Source organism: Anguilla anguilla, chromosome 3, assembly GCF_013347855.1.
Source record: "Anguilla anguilla isolate fAngAng1 chromosome 3, fAngAng1.pri, whole genome shotgun sequence".
Lineage (NCBI taxonomy): Eukaryota > Metazoa > Chordata > Actinopteri > Anguilliformes > Anguillidae > Anguilla > Anguilla anguilla.
In genome coordinates, this window is record NC_049203.1 from 16,162,435 (window position 1) to 16,189,730 (window position 27,296).

General features: G+C 43.6%; 3 protein-coding genes across 5 annotated transcripts in view; 2 read left to right on the top strand and 1 right to left on the bottom strand.

Moving 5' to 3' along the window:
- neurl1b (neuralized E3 ubiquitin protein ligase 1B) overlaps positions 1–11,474 on the top strand; it is a 64,004-nt gene extending 52,530 nt beyond the window's left edge. For both annotated transcript variants that reach the window (XM_035410515.1, XM_035410516.1), the window contains exons 2-5: positions 3,568–4,140; positions 5,139–5,849; positions 7,148–7,273; positions 7,888–11,474. In XM_035410515.1, coding sequence (XP_035266406.1) covers positions 3,568–4,140; positions 5,139–5,849; positions 7,148–7,273; positions 7,888–8,135 — 1,658 coding nt within the window. In that variant the 3' untranslated portion in view covers positions 8,136–11,474. The remainder of the gene's footprint in view (positions 1–3,567; positions 4,141–5,138; positions 5,850–7,147; positions 7,274–7,887) is intronic.
- Positions 11,475–12,714: 1,240 nt separating this feature from the next.
- On the bottom strand, positions 12,715–13,960 carry LOC118222294 (trypsin inhibitor ClTI-1-like). The gene is made up of 4 exons (XM_035407764.1): positions 13,810–13,960; positions 13,606–13,646; positions 13,416–13,525; positions 12,715–13,136 (listed from the first exon to the last, which is right to left on the bottom strand). Exons 1-4 carry the CDS (start codon positions 13,871–13,873, stop codon positions 13,091–13,093), a joined length of 261 nt encoding a protein of 86 aa, XP_035263655.1. The 5' UTR covers positions 13,874–13,960; the 3' UTR covers positions 12,715–13,090.
- A 118-nt stretch (positions 13,961–14,078) lies between these two features.
- Positions 14,079–24,109, top strand: LOC118222293 (neuropeptide Y receptor type 6-like). Of its 2 annotated transcripts, XM_035407762.1 has the most exons (4): positions 14,079–15,064; positions 16,417–16,537; positions 19,341–20,425; positions 21,072–24,109. In XM_035407762.1, the coding sequence occupies exon 4, from the start codon at positions 21,227–21,229 to the stop codon at positions 22,355–22,357; it is 1,131 nt and encodes a 376-aa protein (XP_035263653.1). In that variant the 5' UTR covers positions 14,079–15,064; positions 16,417–16,537; positions 19,341–20,425; positions 21,072–21,226; the 3' UTR covers positions 22,358–24,109. The 2 variants fall into 2 exon arrangements, with proteins under 2 accessions (XP_035263653.1, XP_035263654.1); XM_035407763.1 differs by having other exon boundaries at positions 19,341–24,109.
- The last annotated feature ends 3,187 nt before the right edge of the window (positions 24,110–27,296 follow it).

A 27,296-nucleotide genomic window follows, 5' to 3' on the forward strand; every position in this document is an offset into this window, starting at 1 on the left:
TTGGAAATGTTATAAAAACAGTACTGTGGCATAACATTTCATAATACAGGGGGGAATACTGAGTTAGAGAATTAAGTACAGGCTCAAATAAATTTCATGCAGTTGACTCAAAATCATATCCTGATTCCGCACAACTTAAGTCTGACACACCCTCTAAATATTGACTGAATATCTGAATATTGAATATTGATGGGACATACCCTCTTAATATCGTCAGAGGTAAATCACACCGACTTGGTGGCCTGTATTATACTTTGGCTCTGTTTAAGCTGTGCTTTGTCGTATATTATGGTGCGTGTGATTGTTTTATACTGACCATGTCAAGAATATTAATGAGTACCTATCAATCATTGTCACTGAGCCAATTGTATGTTGATGTAGCTAAAGCAAGATCCAGTCTCTTAGGTGAATGTCCCTAATTGTTCTTTTGTTTGCAAGTGTATGGTAATACTTTTGAGGTTGTAAAATAAGGGAGAGAAAAAAGGCTGTTCATATTGGGATGAGTCAGCATGGATTCAGTTTTGAGCATTGACTTAAATTGTTGGCTAGTTAGTTAGCTTGCTAGCTAGCTAGCTGTGTGAAAAAATGTGTCTGACGTGCCAACTTAAATTGTATTAGGCTGGGACTGGGAGCGTTGTTCATTCACAAGTTTTTATTTGAAGGACTGTTGTGAAAGAATATTTACGCTGTATTCAACATATTCAATATTAGCGAAATTGTTCGCTTCATGTCGCCAAATATCAGTATATCAAAGTATGACTGGACCCTAGCTTATATACACAGGGGTACACATTCCTCCACCGCGGCACTTTCCAAACGTAGGCTCGGGTTGTTTGCGTTCACCAGACTGGCCTGGCCAGGGAAGCCATATAAAGTCACATTTCCCGGGAGGTCCTATATAGCTGGCCCGCATGTTTGCATAATCCAGCTCTTCCCCAAAGGCAATCCAGCATCCATCTTTTTTTAGGCTGGCAGGCTCGCGTACACACAACGGTTTCGTGCCTTGTATTTAGTACGTGTTTCTTCCCCCCCCCCCCGTCTCTGTCAGGCTGTCCTAAATTGCGCAAATCAAAGACAGAAATGCATGCTCTGACAGCTGCGGGCTTTCTAGCAGAAGGGGAAATTGACAGTTGCTTCTTTTGTGTGTTTAGTCTGGGAATGCCCCGGGGTGTTTGGAGAAGCAAGTTTTGGAGAAAGCGTTTGAGCACGAGAGCGTGAGCAGGCTCCCAATGTTCCGTGCTCGCAGAAAGCTTCGTAAGCGCTTCGTAAATGCTTTGTAAAGGCTTTTTAAACACTCCGTAAACGCTCCAGAGCGATGAGGAATAGTGAGATCGAGGCTGGTGTGTGAGGTGAGGACCGGCACCACGATTATTCACTGCCTGTTTATACCGAGTGCCTCCTGGGAGAACTATTTACTATCAACAGTTCCTAACCCCACAACTTTCCAGACGGCCTGTGCCAAAGAACGTACGCAGGAACGTCAGTCAGTTTGACTCTGACCCCACCCCCCCCCCCCCCCCCCCCCCCCACACGCGTAAATGAAGGGACAAGTCGAGATTCATAAGGGGCATTTAAACGGCTCTCAGGTGAAGATGAGCGTGTCTGTGGACCGCTGTTCCGTAGTTGTTCCTTTTCCTAAAAATCCTACTGGTCTGGGGTTTCGCTGAGAAGATGGAGAGAGTGGGAGAGTTTCACTCCCCTGTTACTATTGGCAACGGGGGAAAAAATGAAGAAAAAAAAAAAAAAACAAACGTCAGGTCGATCAAGTGGTTATCCTCCAGCTGCTAGGATTAGCTGTTTTAAATCTCAATCCCGTTTAAGCTCTTTAAATCTAATCGCTTGTTTTTCAAGCATATTGTAAAGCCATATTTCCTTATGTGTTTTTTTTTTTGGGCGGAGAATCGCGCTTGCACATGGAAAGGTGCCAGGCGGTCGGTAACGAGAGCCCCTGCTGTAGCCGGGCCTAAGTGGATAAAGGGGTTAACTGTGAAAAAAGAACACGTTGTACAGAGAAGGCATACCTCCCACCACGCGGCATCACCTCAAACTTGAGTTTGGCTTGGCCGGAAAGAAGCCCTTTGGTCGTCCACAGCTTCTCGCATTTGGGCTGTGTTACGCCCGCAGTTTCCTTTAAACGTGCGAACGCGCTCCTTACCTCCCTGTGCATCATCTCCTGGGCTGTGTCAAAGGGGCTGCACAGCCCCCTGGAATGGTTCCAGAATTTTCCGCGGCGCTCAGTTTAGCCCACCGCTAGACAGCTCTGTCACGTCGCACCTGGTGCTTCAGGGCACGGACGAGGAGACTGAAAGGGGAAATGTGAATACCATACGAGATACCATACCTCTAATTAGAGCTGCCGCAATCTAGCCGCTACATAGCTATAACATGGAATGCATTGGCCACAAACATGTTTTTTTTTGCTGCTGCGAATCGTGTGTATGTCTCTGCCTGTGCAGTCCTCTAGCGATGTCACTCAGCTTCCCTGGCCCCATGTTGAGCTGCTTTAATAGGCTATAGTCATGACCGGCCCCCTCCACAATGATGCCGAACACATAGAAATGGTGACCATTTTTATACATGGTTCTGAATTTGGTGCTTAAGGGTGCATTGCACATCATTATGAAGTGTTTTGTGTGAACCGGTCAGTTGAAAATCAAAATGGCACGAACAAAAGACAAATGTCAGACGTGTTGAACATGTGCGTGCTTCCATAAAGATACGCACAGTCTCTAGAGTACAGCAGACCAGTGTATTCGTTCTGTTTATTCTGTCGATAACGTGGACACAAATATGTCATCGTGTCTCCTGCGGGAGAATACATACAGTAAGAAAGGCTGTCGGTTTCGGTCCGGTGAGTCATTCTCGACTGTGATCTAAAATGGGAACATTGTTGATGGAGGCCACAGTCTGTCTAGGCAGTGATCCATTTGTCTCGTTAAAAAGCCTGCCTTTATTACAGCTGTCCTTTCGCACACCAAAATCTCACGTCTCAAACATTTACTTTCTAATCACTTTTTAGTGAATTCACAATTATGGTCGACTTTCTAAGTGAATTTATAATTATAACTTTGATTAAATGTCATTCTGCTTTATAATTTTCTTGGCTCTCGTTGTCTCGGACAGCCTTTTACCACAGAGCAAGAGTTACAAAAGATGCCCTGGACTCCTTACAAAAAAATATCTCGTAACGTGTCAGAAAATGTGGGGATGCTGATGTGTCCCTGATGGAAGGCATTTGAAGGCGTGTTGAGGCACAGTGGTGTGAATCTGTGACAACGACAGGATTTAATGTGCGACGCAGAGGAGAAATAACTCTAAAAGCTGCACGTGTGACTGCACGCTGTTAATTATGAGTGGAACTTGTGTAAAGGAATTGTTCAGTGTAATATTGTTTAGTGTAACACTGAACTATTTCAGAAAATTTGAATGTTCACTGGTGCTTTTGTACTGTGCACGTCCGTGTGTGTGTGCGTGTGTTTTTCGTTTAGTGCGGATCAGCCTAAAACAGGATTTGATAGCGAATCGACGCTCTGATTAGTCCTTATAAAATTGCGCTTCTCCCTCCAGATGCTAACCTCCAGCACCGCCCAGTGGCCAACAGGCAGTACTACACGCTGCCGGGCAGCGGCGTGGAGCGGCGCACGTCGGCCCCGCCCCTCAGCCTGAGCCTGGAGTCGCCGCGCTTCCACCCCCACGCCAAGGGCAAGAACATCCGGCTGGACTCGCAGCTGCGGAGGGCCACGCGGCGGAACAGCTTCTGCAACGGCGTCACCTTCAGCCAGCGGCCCGTGCAGCTGTACCAGAAGGTGCGCCTGCGCCTGTCGGCGGTGCACAGCGGCTGGAGCGGGGCGCTGCGCTTCGGCTTCACCAGCCTGGACCCCGGCGAGCTGGGCGCCGCCGAAATCCCCAAGTACGCCTGCCCCGACCTGGTGACGCGCCCGGGCTACTGGGCCAAGGCCCTGCCCGAGAGGCTGGCGCTGCGCGACAGCGTGCTGGCCTTCTGGGCCGACCGCCACGGCCGCGTCTTCTACGCCGTCAACGAGGGCGAGCCCGTCCTCTTCCACTGCGGCCTGAGCGTGGGCTGCCCGCTGTGGGCCATCATCGACATCTACGGCATCACGCAGGAGGTCACCATGCTGGGTGAGCTCCGCCCCTCCGCCCCTGACAGCCCCGCCCACACCAAATGGGACAGGCGTCAGATATCGGATGACTCCTGGGTACTGTATGCATGGCGACCCTGTGTGATTGTTGACTACAGGGGCTAGTGCTTGAGCGAATAACTGTATAGATGAGAATAGATGCTTGAAAATAGATGCTGAGTAATTCTTGAGCGTACATGCTGTGTGACTGTTGAATGTGGATGCCGGGGAGCCTTGAGTAGCTTTTGAACGCAGCCGAGGGACTGTTGCTATGTGAGTACATAGGGGAGCATCCGGGGGCCCCTTTCTCATGCCCCCACCGCTTGAAACAGTCAGGAATAGCAGCCAGCAGTGAGACGGGCGATAAGTGGGGGGGGGGATAAGAGGTGTGCGTGGGCACTATCTCTCCGAGCCGTACACCGTATCAGCGAGCAGACCCCCAGGTCCGCTCTGCGCGCGGGCGCTCCTGCTGTGTCTGAGGGGAAGCGCGCCCATATTTGGTAACGGCCGCTCACGCGTGACCGGAGGATTCCTGCGGGCCTCAAAAATGCGCCGGAGAACCAGACTCGCGCTGGTGTTCCTGTACCACCCACCGCCTGGCACACGCCCAGTACGCAAAACAGGGCCGCTGCCTCTCCTCGTCAGAAAGGGGCTGGTTGGGCTGCCGGTTCCAGCTCATATCCCTGAGGGGGGGGGGGGAATCTCAAATTTAATTATGGACTTATGAACTTTAAAAGTATGGTGTTATCAAAACACAAATACACATGCATGCACGCACACACACACACACACACACTCACACCCTCCAGCTGACACGCATGCACACCCACACGATGCTTGCACACACACACAGAGTCAAAGTATTTGGTTTGAATGGCCTGTTCTTACACAAGGTCTCATGTTCTTACATGTAAGTGAGTGTTCAAAACCCGCAGCGTAGCGGTAATCTGTTTAAAGGTCTCCCAGCCTAATTCCACCCCCCCCCCCTCGCTTTCCCAGAGAGCACCTTCGCCGAGAGCCTGGGCTCAACCCGCCTGAGCGCCGCCCGTCTGAGCGCCTACCTGCCACAGAGCAACCACGACTCGGCCAACTACAACAACAACCAGCTGGAGACCAACCAGGCGGCCGCCGCCAAGATGGCCACCCTGCAGCTGATCCCCTGCTCGGCGTCCCCCTCCCCGTCGGCCTCCCCGTCCGGCTCGGCCCCCCCGGCCCGCCCGGCCCGCTGCGCGCCCCCCCCGCTGGAGGCGGACCTGCACTTCCACCCGGTGCGCGGCTCGGACGTGGTCCTCTCGGCCGACCGCTCGGTGGCCTGCATCCACTTCCTGGAGGGCAGCCGGACGCTGGTGTTCGGCGACCGGCCGCTGCAGCCCGGGGAGAGCCTGTTCGTGGAGGCGGGGCACCTGGGCCTGCCGTACTTCGGGGCGCTCCTGTTCGGGGTGACGTCCTGCGACCCGGGCACCCTGCGGGCGGGGGACCTGCCGGCCGACCCCGAGGCGCTGCTGGACCGGAAGGAGTACTGGGTGGTGTACCGGGGCTGCCCCGCCCCCAGCGCAGGCGACGTGCTCAGCTTCACCCTGCTGGCCAGCGGGGAGGTGCACCACGCCGTCAACGGCGTCGGGCGGGGCCGTCTGCTCTGCGTGGACTCCTCCCAGGTGCTCTGGGTCTTCTTCAGCCTCCACGGCGCCGTCAACCGCCTCAGGATTCTGGGTATGTCACCCTGTCGCCCCTAATAAACTTCACTTCCCACGTCCCCACAAACATACCAGTGTGTGTGTTTGTGAATGTGTGAGTGTGTGTGAGTGAGTGAGAGAGTGTGTGCATGTGTCCGTCTGATTGTATGTGTGTTTGTGTGAAAGAGTGTGTGTGTGTGTGTGTGAGTGTGCATTTATATGTGCGGGGCTGTGTGTGTTTGCGTATATGAGAGGCTGTGTGTGTGGGGCTGTGTGTGTTTGCATATATGAGGAGCTGTGTGCGTGGGGCTGTGTGTGGTTGCGTATATGAGAGGCTGTGTGTGTGTGTGCACGCGTGTGTGTGTGTGTGCAGTGTGCATGCATATGTGTGGGGTTGTGTGTGGTTGCGTATATGAGAGGCTGTCTGTGTGTGGGGCTGTGCTCCTCGGAGGCCATATTTATTTTCAGATACAGTGCGTCTGCCCTGTCCCATGACTCCCACATAAGCCTCCTGTCATTTTGGGTTTAATCGTGTGACCAGTTGCAAAGCGGCTGGCCTTGTAAGGGATTTAAAAATAGCCAAAACAAAGCTTGTGGAAAGAGGGAGAGACAGAGAGATGTGGGCGAGAGAGAGAGAGACACATGGGAGCGGTGGGAGTGAGGTGGAGAGGAAAAGAGGAACGTTGAGCAAGAGAATGGCTCTGGCTGATTTCAAGGCTGACCAGCTGGATTATGTAACGGTTTTGTGACAGACACTACCAAATACTACCCTTTGGAACCCCCTCGAAAATTCCTTTCAGATTAATTTTTCACAGTGTAGGATTAAAGACCAAGTTCCTGAGTCATTGTTTGATGAAGGGGGTGTGGGAAGGGAGATTTCTCACATTTATTTATTTGCTAGATGGTCTCATCCAGTGATTTACAGTGTTAATATGTCATGATACATTTTGTTTTATCTCACAACTGCAACATGACAGAACATCCATCGACAGTAATGAGCTGATAAAAAGTGATAAATACAAACATATTACAGTAAATGCACAGTACTTTCTATTAATCAAAGTTAATTGTTTTCTTTAACAGTGATCCTTGTGAACAGCATACTGAATATACTGAATTGAATGACCTTGCATCACCATGTTTGCATTGTCTCAACATGGAGGCACAACAGTAATATTAATTTGCGTCATATTACTATAATTGTAGAGTAATGAATGGTATTGGCCTGAAAACACTTACATTCAGTCTCTGATGGAACAGTGATTTTGCAGTTTCAGGGTGTTCATTCCACCACTAGAGGGCGATGTGTGTGATGTTCCTCTCTCTGCGATGTAGGGACAGCGCAGTCTAGCCCCCCTCCAGCCTCGCCCTCAGGATCACCAAGAGGAACACCGGATGACAGTGACTCTGACATGGCCTTCAGCGTTAACCGCTCCTCTTCTGCCTCAGAGTCATCGCTGGGTGAGTGCGGTGAATAAAACAACCCTAACAGCTCGTCTTCTTCCTAGGAGTTATCACTGGGTATAGCGTTGAGTAAAACAACCCGGGAGTCAACATTGAGTGCTATGACCAGTCTTGCGGTGAACAGTACAACAGATGGAATGTTGCTGTACAGTGTAGCACACCTTATATTGCTGTGATCCTGTAATATACAGCAGCCCAGTGCATCCTGGAATGTCATTCATGAACATCACTTTTTCCATTGATGGAAAATTGCCCAAATCTTTAGAAAAATTACTTTGTGCTGCTCAAATCTATTTGTACAAGAAATGTATGTATTTCTTCACTAATTCACTAACTTCCAATCTGCGCATTGATATATTCATATATATTCATATATTTAGCATTACCAAGTGAGGTTTCAGGAAATATATAATACAGAACTTCAGCATTTCATGCACTAGCAGGAGAGAGTCGGGTCAATACATACCGTGTGGATGCTCAGTTAAGTCTGTACACTGTCACAGAGGGAGTACGTTCGGTGGGGCATTTTCAGCTGCAGTCAGGCATACAGGGTCAGGCGTGAAGTTTATGACATTCGTGTATTTTTTTTTCCTTTTTTCCTGCCTTTTTAGTGACGGCTCCCAGCTCCCCGCTGAGCCCGCCCCTCTCGCCAGCCTTCCCGCCCCCCGAGGTGCCCCCGGGCAGCAAGAACGGCGAGTGCACAGTGTGCTTCGACCAGGAGGTGGACACGGTCATCTACACCTGCGGTCACATGTGCCTCTGCAGCGACTGCGGCCAGAAGCTGAAGAGGCAGATCAACGCCTGCTGCCCAATCTGCCGCCGGCCAATCAAGGACGTGATTAAGACTTACAGGCCCTGAGGGCTACGGGCCCGCCCCCCTGTGAAAACCGCCATGTGTCTGCCCCCCCTGCCTTCCTCATTTGCACCATCACTCTATCTGTCTCTCTTTCTCTCTCTCTCTCTCTCTCGCTTTCTTCCCCATTTCATTACACATGGCAGAGAACTTATTAGCAGAGTGGCTGACATGTCAGTCTCTCCTCCTCCCTCCCTCGTATTTGTTGGCGACTGTAGTCAATAGATTCCCCGGCCCAACCGCCCTGTGGGGGTCAGAGGTCACAAACGGCACCATAAAAGACTAGGAGGAGGAGTCAGGGGAGGGAAGGCTTCTATCAGGATTCTCGTGGCTGTCAGTGTGGAAGACCTGCCAGTGCCTTTGACTACAAGACGAACTGTCTGCTTTGACCCAGGAGATAACGTTATGACAATCATGACTGGTGTGGACTGAACTGAAAACACAGAGTGGTCTGTGTCCCCCCCGCACCGTGCAAGACTACAGAAAGCTTTGATCTTGATCTGAGGGGGCCTGTGTTTGAGGAAGACGTGGTGTGATCCCAGATGTATGGAAGGAGCAGTGTTTAAGGAAGTGCAGAAGGGCTTAGCGTGTGGGCAGCATGTTTATATGAGAAAATAATTGCGCCATACTATTATGCGTTTCAAAGCCTGGCTGACTCACAGAAATCGGCTTCCCTGAATTTCCTGTTGAGAAGTTCAACTAAAGACAAGGCAGGCAGTGTAAGACTACCTGTTTTAATGCCATGTGTATGCTTTGTATGTGCAATGTGTAGAAAGAGAACTGTAAGGACTCTAGGACACACATTTCAGAAGGACAGATTTCAATTGTAATGAAGAAGGAAGTATATATTAATGGTCTGGCTTTCATTGACTTTAATAACCATTATCAAAATGTGTAATTGATGGCTTTACAGTCAAAAAAATTAAAATTCAGTGCTAACATAGCATCTCTTGTGTGAGAAACAAATCAGCCGTTAACAAAACAAGCAAATAGTATTTGAGAAGATAAAATAACCAACTGTTTTCATAATAGCCATGCTGACATGCACATTTGAGTGTTGAAAGCCTGTTTCTTATTGCTTTGAAAATTAATTTGAAATTCAGCTTTAAACAGATGTAATTTAGATTCATTTAAAGTGTGCTACACGGTATTTAAATTCATTTTAATGCCCCCCCAACCCCCAAGAAAAAAACAAAGTTTGTGTCGTAAGCGTCTTGTGTACAGTTTATGCGGACGTTGTTTTTTTGTTTGTTTGTTTGTTTTTTGGAAGGCTGGGAATATTGAATAGAAATACATTTTGTTAAGTTACACTGGCACTGCTACAAGTTACGTGGAGCGTCGTGCTGTCCCTGGCGCATCGTGGCCTGTTGCTAACGCCGTGAAGTGTGCCTACCGCGCATGTCCCGCGAATTGTTCACATTCGTGCGGGTGTTGCTGATAAGGGAAGAGTACAGCACGCCAGAGCCCACCGCTCCAAAAGCAATTAAAGCGGACAGACCGTGCCGCAAACACTCAGTCCCCCTTCGAGAGTGGCAGTTTACAAAAAGGCAGAAAAATGGTGGGCGCGAGCAGGTTTCCTGTACGCTGTGCACTTTGAACTAACGAAACGGAATTTGGAGCGTACCGCATGCGTGATGCAGCGACGCGTGACGGTCTTATTCCCGCTACGACTGTCATTCTTTTAAAATCACTAGCATTGTTTGAAACACAGTTCTCCGTTTTAAAGAGGTTGTTAGCATATTACTGAAGAGTAAAAAGACAAAACATCGTAGGCATGCTCAGGTGAGGTTAAGGCCTGAGCACTGATGGTTCTGTTGCTTTTAGTGGACTAGCCTATTTAAACAGCTTCTGGTTAATTGCACATATATCTAAACAGATGATGTTTCTGCATCCAGGGTTAATGTAGATCTGCTGCACTTTCAATATTGCAAAGCTTGCACCATGCAGCTAGTAAGCTTTAGAACATATTAGCTAACACATTCATGGGTTGCAAGTTAATTCTAACATTGGTTGACGCTCATAGTATCTAGTTTCATATTCAGCTGCTACTTTTTGCTAGCTTGCAATAAGTTATACTTTTTTTTTTTTTTAGAATGAATAACCTGGCATCAGTAGCACCTTTCCTAATCAAAAGAGTGCCAGCTTGATATTCATTCTAGATCTCGTAGGTCAGGTATGTTCCATTTCTCATGTTTCTACAGCAGGTAACCCTGGACGCCTTGAAGTCTCGTTTGCTCAGATTTATGTGCACAGAGAGTCGGGAGCCACCGATAATCGCTTCGCAGGAGCTTCTGTCAGTCAGGAACACCCACAGCGGCTATCTCACGCCACGCACGTCCAATCAAGCGTCAGCAGGGACTCAGAGAGGTCACCCGCCTGGGTTAGCGCCACACAGGATGCTGGAATTCCAGGACCTATCTGTCTGTGCCTAAACTGTCCTTTCTACTGCCACCGTGCCTTATCAGGGGAAGCTTTTGCACTAATTTCCTACGGATAGTACATATTTCTTTCATCTTCGCTCCTCTATTTTGTATTTCAGAAATAATATGTAGATATGTACACATTGCTTAGAGCTGTTTTCGACAGGAGAGGAGACCCCCCCCCCGCCACCCACCCCCCACATCACCTCACGCACCTAAAATATTCCAGAGTGCCCACTAGCACAGATGTGGAATCATGGATTTGGTCAAAGGGCTGAATTGACTACTCCCGGAATAACCTACCTGTTACCTTTGCTGTGTAATCTTTTTCACTCATTCACATAATCTCTAATAAAGACCTGGCCTCTACCTGTAACCTTCACTTATCTAATAATTTTTAAAAAATGTAAAACAAAAAAAAAAAAAACAACCAACCAAAGCTGCTTTGTCAATGATGAGAAACTATGTTCTCAGGAAAGGGTTTGCAAGCAAAACTAAAAATACAAAAAAGTGTTTAAATACAGGAAACAAAAGAAAAAAAATTTGTGAATGTAAATGTTATTCTAAATGCTGTGTTTGTACAAGCCCCAAGTTAAATTACTGTTTCTTCACTCTTTCAGAATTATCTGAAGAGTGCGTTCAGTGGAACGGTAGAGGGCAGTAGAGATTTAGAGCTGTAATGTTTCATTGATGTCCCCTGTACATTTGCTATATGTAGGTGCTACTTATTTCACCCAATGGAGAAAAAAAGAAAAAAAATTAATATTGCTTTCAAATGTGTAATTTTGCCTGTGATGTTTATTAAATGTAAATCACATTCTAAAGCTCATTAAATTTATTGCCGTTCTACAAAACAGTTCTGATAATTCAGAGATGTATGTACTTGTGTTAATTCAGAATTAAATCACAAAGATCCAAAAAGTAAGGTGTAGTGTGTGTGCTTGCGTTAGAGTGCTTGTGCGTGTGTGATTCTGCGCACGTGTGCATACCTGCATGTTTATGAATGTGTATGTGTGTGCGCATGGATTTGAATGTGCACTTGTGCGTGTTGGTCAACTGACTTAGGTCAGATGCCCCACCCAGTACCCATGTTTGAAGACATGTTCATAACTTCTTGAGGTCAGAAATATTTTAAATTTTAGATAGAAAAAAATGTGTGTATTTGTTTTTTGCAAAAAGGTAATTCAGTGAAAGAAAAAAGTTCAAAATAATAAACTTTAAGTTCCTGTATCCAAAATTAGTATCTGCCCTTTTGTTATTTGGAGTGGGAAGTGTTGAGTACGTAGGTATTGTGTTCTATAATCCAATACATTAATTTATTGGGTGGATTTTCTATGCTGTTAAAAAATGTCCAAGTCCTCCCCCTCATAGATGATTGAACTGATTTATTTGTATTCTTTTGTGGTGTGAGAATTTGATATGACCATTTTGTGCTTAAAACTTGGTGTAAACTTATTTTTTGGTAGATTTGGCTTCCCAAAACATAGCAGTGATGTTTTTCCTGTCACTGTGCGGCTTCGTAGATATCAGTCTACTATTTTGAAAGTAACAGACCTCTTCCATTAAAACAACTTGAAATACTAGTTCACATCTACTGTAATCAATGTATGTGGCACAACTGCAAGTCTGGTCCTTGATCACTGTGTGATTAAGGAACCTCTAATTTCCCATGAAGAAATGGACTCCTGAACATGTGACATTTGATTTATATGACAGAGAACTAAAAGAATGCTTTTGATACAGGCAGAGAGTTGTACTACAACTCCCTGCCTGTATCAAGGGGGGGGGGGGGGGGGGGGGGGGGGGGGATTTGTTTTTGGCTAGACCGCAACAGCAGGGCCAGCCCTATAAATGCGAAAGTCTGTGACTGAGTGAGTGATGAAGTTACACCATTGGTTGGCCAGATGAAGTGTGTTAGGTCCAGCCATATACTAGGTTTTGACCTGGTCTTGTTTTCTCTTTAAATGTTTGAGCAGTATCACAGTTCAGTTATCACGTTGCCAGAACATATTCTAGTTCAAGGACAAAAGCAGGCAAATACATGTGCAACCAATACAAAAAAAAAAAACCCCATGATGATGATAGGTCAGGAAGGCAGGCTGATTCACAGACGGTGATTTCAGATTAACAGCAGGAACACAATCACAGAACAGACAAACAGAAGATCATCCAGTGACTTGCTCTGGTTTGAGTGGTTTAATTAGACACTCATTTGCTTGAACAGGTCCCTTTATTCAGTCCAGGGGTAGATTTACTGTACACACATCTAAACATTGCTAACATTGACCATTGCATGTAACTTTACCATGTTTTAAAAAAAAATTAAACAAATCATAAATGCCCAAGAATGCAATGTACGCAGTGTGAAAGAGACAACACGCACATGCCATGGATTTTACATCAGTGTTGAATTTGTTCACATTAAAAGTTAAACATTAAATTCTGAAATATTTGTCTACTTTAATCAATATCCGGATGCGTTTAAAATGTCCGAAATAAAGGAAACACACACACACGTCGCTATTTTCTTCATATAGGCAATTAGCACGCTCCCTTCTTGGCCACAGCTACATCGCCTTCATTTTCCCTGAAAAAAGAAACATTAACTTACAGGGCAGTTGCTTTTGTCTGGAAGGTGACTTGAGCATTATGCACAATAATATTAAGTGTAAATAAACGGAATTTCCAAGCAACAGAAGAGAATATAAACAATCAAGGTTCGTTATTATCAGTAGCCTAAATATGGGAAGTGGGCCTCCGCGGAGTTTCTCACCGGCTTTGTATCGGGACAGGAATGTTAACGGCTGAGTAGGCTAATTTATTAGTTCTTATTTCTCAGACACGTACGAAACACACGCCTACTCACATATTCCAAAGGCACAGCATGCATTCGTTGCTGTACTCCTGGCCGTCATCCCCACAAACAGGAATATATTCTCGAGTGCAAAATGGAAGCATGTACACAGCGCAGTTTGCCTGTGGAACAGTGCCGGTAAATGTTAATATCCAAGAATAAAGCTTGCAAGTATAGTTTATCAATATAAACGTTGTCTTACCGATTGTGGTCTGCTGGGAACAGCGGACACTGTCACCAACGCTATCAAACACACAAAAAAAAATCATAAACCGGGAGCAAGCGATTTTAAACACAAGCTTTACGCCTATTACTGATTCATATTTTTTGTAGAGCTCATTCCTAAGAATCCCACGCTTACATTCAATTTCCCATTACTAGAAAAAAAAAAACTTCCAAAACTCACCAGCGAGACAGAAAAGCAGCACGAGGCGCGTTCCCGTTTGCATTTTCGACACTTTGTATAGCATTCCAAGCGACTTTTAGAGTAAACGCTACAGGATGAGCATTTTATAGGCCTGGCGGCGTTTCTCACTCCACCTATGTCCACCCCTGCAGGTTACCACGAGATGCGTCATCACATCTTTGTAGGAGGGAGAAGCCTGTGTTGCCAGTTGGGCAACACAAGCTTCTTCTTGGGCTGATTTGTCACTCAATTTTGACGTGTGTGATTGAGAAGCCCACACACATTTTTTTCTAAAGTAGCTTCACAAAAAGTCGAGATGTAATATCAAGACGGAGTCATTCCTGAGTCGAAGCTGACATATTTCGGTTTCCTTATCTATTCGTTGTTGTAAAATAATGTTAGTGTTGTGTCTTAATCTATTGTTCAATGCAGTTGCAGGCTTTGGCAAATAGCCTATTTTATTCACGCAACGTCATTGCTCCGGATTTTTTGGCAGACCAATTACGTCAATTTATAAAAGGGCTGCCCAATCCTGTTGTTGGAAATCTACTGCCCTGTAGGTTTTCACTCCAGCCCCAACAAACCTCACTGAACAGCTAGTGATCTCTTTGGGCTGCTAATTAGTAGAATCGGACGGGTGTGCCTAATTAGGGTTGAAATGGAAAAACTTCAGGCCGGTAGATCTCCAGGAACAGGGTTGGGAATCCTGGGTATTTGAAAGTCTGGCAACCCTAGTGGACTTAGTTTTTAGCAGCGTAGGTCTAATTGTTCGACTGTCTGTCTTGCAAGTTCAGTGCTTGCAAAGCAGACGCTTCTGACTGGTAGTAAATTGAAAAATAAATACGTATGGTTATATGCTGTACTGTGTCTCAACCGTGCGTTTCGTTTGGGCACTCTTATGCTAGTGTTGTCCCAGGTTTTTGAACAAATACATGTTTTATTGGCGGAATACTGTGCTGTGATTAACATCTCTTATTATCTGTTTTGCTGTAGGCCATAGATTTGCGATCTGTGGGAAAGCATGCTCATTGCTTATGTCTTGTGTAAGTAAAATAAATGGGAATAGGATTTATTCAGTATAGCTCAGGGGAGCACAAACATTTTCATCGCCAAACTCCCCTTAAATGGCCACCCTAAAACAGAGGACCACCACCTCCCAACCTCAATATAATTTACGACTGAATGCAATAAAATTACAGTTTGTCATATAGCAGATGCTTTTACCAAGAAGATTTACAAAGGTGCATTCCACATGGTAAGCAAACTCCACCACGTTTTGTATTATTTTATTTTATTTTATTGAATTTTAGTGACTATTATGAAGACGCAAACTGTGGTGTACTGATAATTTCAGACTATACCTGGACTAACTACCACCACTCTGTATATCATTTAACTGTAAATCCCCCGCTTTCATTGCACTCGTTACATGTAGGCTACCGCCAGTCCAGCACGTTTTGTAATTTGTATTTATCCTAATATTGTAGCTTGTTTTTCTGCCTAGTTGGCTTGGCAAAGGTTAGGTCAGAATAGTGTTCACTGTGTGAACTAAACTGTGTTCTTGGCCAGAAATAGCTGTACGAAATAAGTATCGTATCTTTTTGAACCTGTATTTTGTAGTTGTCCATGACCATGAAATGCACTTTTCTACGTCGCTTTGGATAAATCCGTCAAATAAATGTAATATAATTTCAGTAAAGATCAGTAAAGATTTGTGTGTCTTTAGTCTTTTTCTTTTTGTAAAATATTACCAAGGAAACAAAAACTGTAAAAAAAAAATAAAATCTTTTGAGATTAAAAACATTTAATTTGAGAGATTAAATATTAAATTTAAAAGGGACTATATAGGACTGGGGTAATGGAAAACTGAGCAGAAAGGAAGTCAGATATACATATATTTTGTATTTTCTTTTTTTTTAATTACAAGATAAATGTCTCCTTTAATGTTATTAATCTGGTTATATTTCAGTTCCTTACAAGAATGGTACAGTAATGACTATCTAATACCTACTTCCTCTGCTTTCCTAATGGTGTTTTTAGAATCGTTCTATAGGAGCTTTGTAGCATTCAAGTTTGAGATTGTGATAGTTTGGTCCCTGTCTATATTAAGATCACATTCCACCAATTTACTGAAAGTTGTTATCAATGGAATATGATTGCTTGCACATTGAATCAGTTTTGTGTATTAAGGAGCTTCACCCAGCCGTGCAGGCATAAGATACTAAGAACATATCATGATGAAAAAAAGAGGCCACTCTGCCTATCTATTCTTGTCATTTAGGCTTCCTGAAAACTTGAGCGTATCCGGTACAACATCAAGCCTAGTTTTTACCACCTCATTGATCTGCCTTTACTACATGACCTAGCAAGCCGTTCCACAATTGACTTTTCCGTGTATAAAGAAAAGCTTCCTAATATTAGTACAAAAATTTCCTTTGGCTAACATCCACCTGTACAACCTTGCCTGCTGTGATTTGCTCAGATAAGATCCCCTGTACTGTTCCGATTTGTGTTCTTCCCCACAGCCAGTTCCAAAGCCATCCCTGAAATAACTCCTGAAAGTCTTTTTGAAAATGAGTCTCTGATGTGGCACTTTATCGAATTCAGAGCGAGAGGAGAATGTCAGTGTGATCTGACATGAAATGGATGAAGGCATCAGCGACCCCATGGACATCACCAGGGGAGGAGAGATGCAAGGAGCAACAGGCAGATGAAGAGGCTGTGGCAGGTACTTGTGTGCAGCAGAAAAGGGGAAAAATGGTCAAACCGGCTTTAGATAAGTCTGAAAAAATGGCTTTAGGTTGTAATACAAGGATGGTCTGAAAACCTGAAAATCCTCTTCGATATCTTTTGCTTGAACCTCTAATCGAACAGTGTCATCCTTGAGACATGAGCATGATTTTTGAAGTAGAACAGTTCATAAGGGGTAAAGAGTGGCAGAAGATTCTGAAGAGGACAGGTGTCCTCTTCAATATATAAGAAAATATTGTGCTGGTTTTATTTACTGATGTGTTTACAATTCCCATTCAACCATGGTATACAACCATTAAACTGCACTGTGTAAAACTGTCAATGATGTTTTCAGTTTTCTTTTTTGGAAGCCTATGAGTCATTGTGAAGGGCTGTGTGAAATCCAAAAAAGCTTCAGAGTTATAGAAATACAGTTCCCCAACACCTGACGGCCTACGGCCAAATGAGTCAGCTTAGCCCGGTTTCCAAATAGTTGCTGTTGTGTTTGCGGGACCTGCTACCTCTTACACAACGCCGTTCTGGGCAGAGCTGTAGGGGTCGGCGACCGTTCTTACATACAAATGTAAACACTCTCTGTGTAAAGGGATTGTGTAAATAGGATGTCTGAGGCTCAGCTACAGCAGGACCTCAAAATGTAAAGGCAGTATCTAAATTCACCACACAAAAATCATGGAATCTGAGGAAACTTGTATGTTTGTCAGGATTGGGTGGCGTGATGTTATGGGTATTTTGAGTGGTTGTCATTGTTGTGTAATACCTTTTTTTAAAAACTGGAAATAATGAATGTCAGTTAAACTAGCGAAAGGTGAACTTTGGAATTAACATGAGGGGTGGGGTTCTGTAGTTCACTCTCTCCCTCAGCATGTGTGGTCAATGTTCTGGCACAAGATGGTTGCTATACATCACTTAAATTAGCACTACCATTGGTGGTGTTTGAGGTGAGAATAAATAAATAAATAAAATAATAATAATAATTATTATTATTATTATTCTTATTATTATCAGCATCATCATCAGTAATATTATTATTGAGCCTACTATATTTTATTTTGGTGTCAGGCACTGACCACTCATACTTCGGAGGGGAAATACGTATGCAGTTCAGCATATAAACACTTGGTTGCACAGGGAAAACTACAGAAAGGTAGAAGGCAAACAAGACCAGGTCAAAACCTAGTATATGGCTGGACCTCTCCAGCCGACCAATGGTGTAACTTCATAACTCGGCCAACCAATGGTGTAACTTGATCATTCACTCAGTCACTCAGTCACAGACATCCGCGTTTGTAGGGCTGGTCTCACTGTTGCGGTCCAGCCAAAAATAGCAGTTTTTCAGCATACAACCTCCTCTCCACTAGGGGGCGATGCCCACCAGTGTAAATGAAACAAGCTAAAGACCCTGATCTTGCTGAATACGGCACAAAGAAAGTGTTAGTGTGCATTTGATTCTAGGAAACCAACGTCATGCAGCCTACTGTATGGTGAACCTATTTATGTATTAGTAAACATGATTGTGTAACTATATTTTGCGTTTGGCAGAGACTGATAGCCTTTGAGACCTTCATTTTTTACATAAAGTCCTGTTTAACACAGCATTGTTGAGTCCAGGCTGTAGCCCTATACTTCATTTTCTTTAGGTATTCAGGCTATATTGTCATTCTTTAGTAATGAATTGCACCTCATGTTTACATACCCTTTATATCACTTGAGTTATTACTTTTAAAAGCCAGTGACTCTCGTTCAATGAAACACATTACTCATGCTACAAGAAGTATTGAGGTTTTGGACATTGAATAAATTGTATTTACTGACCTGGTGCATAATTAATATTGTTGTTGAACTGCATGGTTCCACGTGGAATTCAAATGCCAGTGAATGTCCTAATGCAATGATCTAAGAAGATGTGGGTAGGGTAGGAAATTTTTCTCAGTTAATATTGTCAAAAATATTGTCAAACAAACTTACCACAGAGAACCTCCAATAACAAAGATGTTTTGTTAAGAAGTTTTTTTTCCCCCTTTAGTGCAATAAAACCAAGAAATGAATAGCGACAAAAGATGGTTTAAATTAGCATATAGTCAGAAAACTGAAATTAAGGATCACTCACACAGATGTCATGAAGACAACTAAGGTGACATGACCATTAAAAAAATATCTGCAGATAAATGTGGTTGAAGAACTTTGACATTGATTGCTAGTATTTATTTATTTATTTATTTATTTATTTTTTAAACATAATTTACTCTGTGATCAAATACTGGATTTGTTAGCACTGTAAAAGAAAAGAAAACAATATTTGTAATGTTATGCCATGTAGATTTTAAAACGCTAAACTAAGACAGCATTTTAAATGTGTTCAATTCAAGGAGTAAGTCTGTTACTGAAACACTATGTACAAACAAGACGTGCTTTGACATTGATAGTATATTTCTAGCATGAAAAGACAGTACACCCAGAATTATTTAACAGCATGTTCACAGTTCAGAGAAGTTAGTTAAAGGCGAGCATCTAACACTGAACTCCCATTTCAACTTTATTTACGATAAAAACATTTTGTGCAGCTCCATGTTATTTGCCTTATTGGCCATGCATGCATGGCAGAGCTATGTTAATGCCTGTGCTAGTACATGATTACAAAGTGAGAGTAAATTGCATCCTGATACTGTAAACAGTTTTCACATTGAACTATTCTACTTTGCACTTTAAATAATAATTTTAATAAGAAAATAATAATAATGATGATATAATTATATGTAAGCTCCCAAACACCTGTCCGACAGAGCAGAAACACTCTTCGGGAGGCAGGTGAAGATGTGTCAGTGACTGCTGTCTGCAGAAGACTTCACAAACAGAACTACGGAGGTTACTCTACAAGATGCAAACCACTAGATGACCGCAAAACAGAATGGACAGGTTCCAGTTTGCTAAGAAGCACCTAAAAGAGCCTCCAGAGTTGTGGACAGATGAGACCAAGATTCACTTGTATCAGAGTGAAGAGCAAAGTGTGAAAGCCACAAGGAACTGCACAAGACTGACAGTACCCCCCCCCCCCCCCCCCCCATCTGTGAAACATACTGGTGGGGGTGTTATGGTTTGAGCATGTATGGTTGCCACAGGTACTGTACCACTTGTCTTCACTGATAATGTAATTGTTGATTGCAGCAGCAGAAATAATTCTGAAGTGCACAGAAATGGTGCCCTGAAATAGGGTGGATTATGTATAAAATGTGCTGTAATTTACATGGTTAAAGTGTATTAAAATAGCCTTAAATTAAAGGTGAGAATGTGCACTTTAAACAAATTCATGGTCTTCATTGTGGGATATCAGTTTGGGATATATAGATAGGGTTCTAAAGTGATGGTAAAATGTAATATTTAATATTTAAATATAAACATTTTTTCCGACAGTTATCAAATTACTATTAGTTTCACATGTCTGTTTACCTTTTCCCCCAAATGCCATTTCAAAGAAAGCAATGGTGCTTTTGATTCTTCAATTGGATGCTTGGCAATTAATTTGTCCCTCAGGCTCCTCTTCCCTCCCCACCTGATTTGTCAAAGCGCTCAGTAGCTCCGCCCTCCCCCCCCCCCCCCTTCCAGCTTCTAGCTTCCCTCCTTGTGTCTGGATGTAGAGCTGGCAGAGGCTGGCTCACACTCAGACACCTGCTGCTGGATTTCAGACCGTCTGTTTCCACGGCGTCCTGCAGTAACCTCGGTGTGGGCAATCCACTTCAGAGACAAACGCATCACCCATTAATAAATAATGAGTTTATTCTGATGGTTCATAAATAATTTGTCAATACATCTCTTTTTTAATGTTGATTTCATCCAGTCATTATAAGGACCTGTGAGATTCATGTTCATGGTGAGTACTTGAGTTTTTTTTTAAGTTCCTGTCGTTCTTCGCTTTGGAGATGTTGGCGAAATGAAAAAAGCCTGAGCCAAGTGTGAATCTGGAACTCATCATGTAAATACTGAACCTTTTCTGCATTTTGCATATTTGTGTTAACATGTAATTATTTGCATGTACGATCATCTAATTATGTTGTGCCTGCTAATAGAATAATTACAGCTCAACAGTAATTACAGTTTAATGGAAATCCATTCATTATAGTCTATTACCCTTTCTGACGATTTTACCCTTAATCAATTAATTAAGGTAAATTACATCATAAGTAAATTCTTCCCTCTTTTGAAAACTTATATCAATCACATGACTTAGTTATATAAATTACTCATGTAATCCAGATGAAAGAATTTGAATTGCATGCTTCAATTTAAACAGAAATCTGCAGAAATCCCATTCTGTCAGTATTACTCCATAGTGTTCAACTGACATGTGGGCAGCTACCATACTCATAATAACTTCGTAATGCACATTAATGTTCTGTGTTGTTTTATTGCTTCAAACCCAGCTTGGCTTCTCTCCCCTTCTCTATGCAACTCTAGCTGCTGTTCCCAGTACACCCCCGGGTGTAGACATTTATTGTGATGAATTATTTTGTTCCCAGTGGCTTCCACACTGTTGCCTGGTCCTTGTCAGTGAGTGCAGCTGATGGGAAGTATGCAGAGAACTCATTAGGAGATCTGTGAAGCACAGAATGGAGAGAGACTGATTGACCATTGGCTCTCCTGCTCCTTAAGGAGGAAGTGTCTCAGAGGGGGTATGACTAACTCCACCGCTCACCCTGGTGGGGGTATCCCCAACACGACCTTGACCGGGTCCGCCACCCTCAGCAATGGCAGCACATCCAGGCCGGACTTTGCGGATTACGACTGCCACTCTTCGGCCCCAGTCCTGTTGGCAGTGGTGGGCGGCTACAGTGCGGTCGGCCTGGTGGGGTTGCTTGGAAACCTGTGCCTGATTGGCGTGATCTGGCGCCAGAAGGAGACTCAGAATGTTACCAACCTTTTGATCGGTAACCTGGCGGCGTCGGACACGCTGGTGTGCGTGATCTGCATCCCGTTCACCGTGGTCTACACGCTCATGGACCACTGGCCGTTCGGAGAGGCCATGTGCAAGGTCACCAGCTTTGTGCAGTGCCTGTCCGTCTCCGTTTCCAGCTTCTCGCTGGTGCTCATCGCCGTGGAGCGCTACCAGCTGATCGTCAACCCGCGGGGCTGGAAGCCCAACGTGACGCACGCGCACTGGAGCATCGCGGGCATCTGGCTGGGTTCTGCCGCGCTGTCCCTGCCCTACCTGGTCTTCTACCACCTCAGCGACGAGCCCTTCCTCAACATCTCCCACAGCTTCTACCGCGACAAGTACGCCTGCATGGACGGCTGGCCGTCGGAGCGCAGCAGGCTGGGCTTCAACACCTGCCTGCTGCTGGTGCAGTACGTGGCACCTCTGTGCTTCATCCTGGTGTGCTACGGGCGGGTGCTGGCCTGCCTGCGGAGGCGCGGGGAGCGCGGGGAGCGCCAGCGCGAGAGCGAGGCCAGAGTGAGCGAGACCAAGCGCATCAACAGCCTGCTGGTCTCCATCGTGGCCGCCTTCGCGGCCTGCTGGCTGCCGCTCAACATCTTCAACCTGCTGTTCGACTGGCACCACGAGACGCTGCTCAGCTGCCACCACAACCTGCTCTTCACCCTCTGCCACATGGTGGCCATGGTCTCCACCTGCATCAACCCCGTCTTCTACGGCTTCCTCAACAAGAACTTCCAGAAGGATCTGCAGATGCGCCTCTGTGGGTTCTGCTCCAGCCCGGAGGCGTACAACAACGTGGGCATGTCTGTCATGCAGACTGACATCTCCAAAGGCTCGCTGAGGCTCAACAACTCCACCAGTGCCTGCTAGAGGAGGGTAGGGCATGCACTGAAGGACAGGGAGAGACGTCAGGGGGGTTGAGAAGTCAGGAGGCCAGGAGGCCAGGAGGCCAGGATGTCATAAAGGGGAGAGGTGATGTCATAAAGGAGGGAACATCCCAGACTGAACCTGACCAAGCTGCAGCTGACTATGAACATACAGTACCAGTCTTCTGATCTCAGCCATTCTGTCAGCAGAACACGGGACCTCAACAAAAGCACACCAGGCAAAGAGAAAGAAAAAAATTAAGTTTAGTCATGTGAGGGCGATTTTGAAAAAAGACACATTTTTAACAACATTGCATGAGGGGTTGTGTAGCAAACAGCTACACTTCAACAGTGAGGGCCTGATAAAACATGTACAATGTAATCTTGCTTTCATATGTGTGTACTGTGGTTTTAAATGCATAACTTGAAACATTGTATAACTAGAAATTGCACATGCTTGCTTAAATGTGTGAAGTTCTGAATCTGTAATTACAGACACTTCTACGTACAATGTGTAGGCCAAAGTGCATTGTGAAGTGTTATTGTCTTATAACACTTACATTTTCTATTGCTCTTTGCCAAAATATTTCTTACAAAAAGTGACCTGTTTCTGATCATGTTAAAGAAACTGTAGAGCCCTGGATTCAATCTCCATCTCAATCCTGAGCTTCTTAGAAAGCCGCCTGCTCCAGGTGGTATACAAAGAGACAGTATAAATAAGCCTACTGAAAATGTTGTGCAATGTTAAATCTTCACTCCTTATTGGTGTAGTGTACAAATGTAAATTTATATTAAGTGGTATGATTGTGATTATGGCCAGACCTTTCAACACATCTTCTAAATGGTATGGAAATTTATGATTTATTTATTATATTTATTATATATTTAGGAATCACACAGACTATTTAGTTTCCATCCCCTAACTTAAAATACAAGACATTATTCTCTTTTCATCTCCAAGTATGACAGTATTTTTAAACTTATATTTATTGTAAGCTCTTTATAAATTTGATGTTTGAATAAATGTAAACATACAGGCAGTTCCACATTGATGGCTATATAATACGGTGTTTTGTTGTAAGCAGAGATGGACATGATGTACGTATTATGTGCAATGTGAATTTAGTCCCTGGTTTAACCTGCCTTGTTGGATGAAAATTACGTGTGTGCATTATTCGTAAGTGTTCTGCTATTTGAAAAGTTGAATTGTGTTACATGATGAAAAAGGATATGTTTTCGGGGAGAAGGAAACTTATTGTCTTGTGCTTGTGTTGTAGCAGGTGTGACAATGCGGTTCATCTTTATGTTCTTAAGTGTGATGCACTGAAGCAAGATTTATGCTCTTAAACATTTTTTATTGAACGTTTTGAAATTTTATTCAGTTTCAGATTACTCAGGTCCATCGTAGCATTGGCTTAAATTGGACACTCAAGGTTAAGGACACAGCACACTGTGGTTAAACTGAATCTTCCTGTCAGCATTCTCAAACCCTGCCTCAGTGCTTTGTGCAGCTGTCTGTGGACCAGTAATTCGAGTATTTTCTAATTCATGTCTGGTGTTCAAAGTCTGGTCATAAATCATGCACAGCGCTGTCGCCGTGAAGCTGGCACCCACGCCGGGTAATTCAGTTTGTGTTTTAAGAAAGCCTCTGTTCATTTGCTGCTACTGTGCCTCTGAAATAAAAAAAGGCAAAAGCGTGGCCCAGTTCCAGCTCTGTGGTAAGCAGCTGTCTCTTCATAATGCTACACAATGCATAGCCGACACTATGGAAATAACACATTGTTCCTGGTCTTTTACCACTGAAGTAATTAGATTGCAGTCTGGTAAATGTTGGTTATGCCCTGGCACAATGGCCTTTGCCGGTTATTGATTTTACACATTCACAGCATGCTGTGTTCCTCTGTAACTGGTACAAGTTGTTTATGTGTCACACAATGTTGCTCTCAAAAGCCCAGCAATGTAAAAGTCCTTCTCAGTTTGTGATCTTTTGTATGTTAATGAGGATTGAGCATTAACCCCAAGCAAACCATATTTTTATAAATACACATACACGCGTGCACACACACACACAGACACACACACACACACACCCCTCTACCTTGCACTATTTCTGTCATCCTAATGCACAAAACAGGTAGAGACAATAACTGAACATACTACAGTAACAGGATTGTCCTGCAGTATCTCACAGCTGATTGAACTTTTCCTTTATTATAATGGTGAAGCAGCAAGGTCAAAGAGGACATCTCCACAGATTTTGAAAACTAAAATTTTCAAAAAGTGCTTCTGTGAGTGGAAAATGACATGCTTTTAACCCTTCCATAAATAATACTTCAATGGCCATATTACAGGTAAGTGACATATCACAGGGTTTATGCAATCCAGATGAAAGTATTTTACAGAAATGATGGTGAACCTTACAATAGGTGAAGCTGCCATGTGCTAATATCACAAATTTGAAATATTAAAATATCCGAAAGTGTTCTCCGCAGGACAGCCCTAGTGCTCCGGCTCATATTGTATCACTGATAAGACACGATGAACACCCATATTTTTTTTTTTACTTTTATCACTACATTGCAAATTAATCTCGAGCTCTGATGAGTCTACACACTGTGTTGACAGATTTGGCTATTTACAGCCAGTTGGGCAAAATTTTCACTGTTTGTTCAAGGCATAAAAGACATCGCAAGTGGCTGTCCTCTTTTTGGATATGTTGAAAATCCTCCAAGGGAAGGTACATTTTTTTCTCCTTGCAGTGGATTAAAATAATTTAGTTCTCTAAAATAATCGCCACAGGATTTGGTTCAAGTAAATTCTGTGACACTGGCCAAGGTGTGTGCTGGTGAGGAAGTGAGCTTAGGTAACGACCAGCACTGAAACCTTAGCAACCAGCTAGCCCATTGATTCACCACTCTCATTGTTGCACTACTATGATTTTAATATTTGAGGTCATTTAATTGCCTGTGTGTTCTCGTTATTACTGCAAATATTTATCAAGCCCAGATAAATATAATCACTGCTGTTGTGAATGACTAATGAGAACAAGGCTCTTTTGATGATTTTAACTGGCACAGTCTATAATGAATAATTGGTTTCCATTGTTTGCAGTTTGCCCCAACCCCCCCCCCCCTTCCTTCCTTTTGTGATCAGACAGCCTCCTATCTTTAACAATTATACATGCTGTGTATTATATTTTCCAATATTTGTACAGGAACAGTACATAAATGATATTTACTTAACTCCTTAAAAACATTTAATGAATCTACTACTGTCCTTACACCAGCCACATTTTATTTGAGACAGTACTCCAAGCTAAATAATTTTCACTGGTTTTTTACTGGCTCTTTGTTTAAGTTACCGCAGATTCATTATAACTGGAAGGAATATTAGATTTATCTTTTACCATCAAAATTCTTTTTGAGTGTAATTCAATACACTACAATTGCTTTTCTAATCGAGTTGTTCTGTGACTTTAACTTGTCTTTTAAATTTTAATTTGTTGATTGTGCTTGTTTAGCCTTTTCGTTTGATTTTACAGTTTTTTTTTAAAATCACGATACATCATTGTGTTCCAATTAAATCAATGTTAACAACTTAGCTAAATAAACTTTTTATCACCTTTTCACATCTAATATTTTACTCTTTCAGGACTGAAGATTGACTGTACTTGCTGAAATTGATAAGTAATAACAAGTAAATAGCCCTAGCCCAGGAAATAAGTCTGATAATAGAACTCCATTCCACAGAAAGGAATTGTTATATTTCCTAGTGAATCTGGGTATTATTCAGGCTTACTAGCCCCATAGGCCAAAGGCATCAGCTAGTATAGGTGAAACCTTTTCATGATGGCTATTTTCAGCCTGATTCATAAGATTCTTTTTTTCTGAGAATAATTCACTTGCTCATCTCTACAGAGTAGCTGTTCTGCTTTTCTCACATCAAGCAAAAAGATTAGGCCCAACTGTCAGGAGAAAAAAAAACTGGTATAGCTGAGCATACTCTCTCATTCTTTCATAAGAGCAGATGGATATTGTTGAAGGTCTGAAAGAACTAATCATGGAGTTCAGAGCTCTACAAGTGATGGTCTGGAATATTTAACCATGGGGCAGAGCTTTAAGCTCTACAGTTGAAGGTCTGGAATAACTCACCACAAAGCTCAAAGCTGTACTTTTGAAGGATTAGAAGGAGCAACCATGGAGCTCAAAGCTCTGTTGCCTCAAGCCTCTACCTCTGTAAGCCTATGCTTGCACCTTTCTAACATTGTCAATAGTAATGAGGAAACAACCCACAATGCAACACCTTCAAATATGAACAAGAGTCACAGTGCAATTACATACAGATGCAATCATTATTTTATTTTTGACAAAAAAGACCAGCAAGAACATCATTTCCCAGATCCCTCCCTCACCCCTTACCCCCCATCAACAGCCCCTCCCTTTCATTTTTATCACATTATTTCCCTAATATTTTTCAAACCAGCCTATTTGGGGGTCCCTGGATCCCAAACAGCTGAAACCCCCTGACCTAGTGTATGTTTGATATATTTTCTCCTTAGAGTTCATATCTCTAAGTCACATCTGATTCCTCAAACTTAAGTAAAACAAGAATGTTGTAAGTATCTTCCATCTTGTGTTGATCCATTTTTCTCAAGTGAATTAAACTAATTAGCTGAGACAACATATTCTGATAATAGAAGAGATTTAGGGGAAATGAAAGCGCCCAATCACAAACACCATATGAGACAATCTCCCTGTTCCTGCCCCCACCTATGCTCCAGATCCCAGCAGCAACAGTGGCACTGTAAATGACATCTTCCATTACTAAATCTCTCCTCCTAATGCAACCCCCAGCCACCATCTGAGCACTTCCTAAAAACTCACTTTTTTTTCTTTTTCCTCAGAGCGATGAGAGCAGGTGTCCTCTTTCTTGATTGTGTCAGA

What these genes read in the sequence shown, in the direction of transcription:
- LOC118222294 (XM_035407764.1), bottom strand. Translation starts at nt 13,873, where the DNA reads ATGCTATACAAAGTGTCGAAAATGCAAACGGGAACGCGCCTCGTGCTG. An exon ending in GCTGCTTTTCTGTCTCGCTG is followed by an intron (nt 13,647 to 13,809) that starts GTGAGTTTTGGA and finishes TGTGTTTGATAG; the next exon opens with CGTTGGTGACAGTGTCCGCT. An exon ending in TTCCCAGCAGACCACAATCG is followed by an intron (nt 13,526 to 13,605) that starts GTAAGACAACGT and finishes ACTGTTCCACAG; the next exon opens with GCAAACTGCGCTGTGTACAT.
- LOC118222293 (XM_035407763.1), top strand. Translation starts at nt 21,227, where the DNA reads ATGACTAACTCCACCGCTCACCCTGGTGGGGGTATCCCCAACACGACC.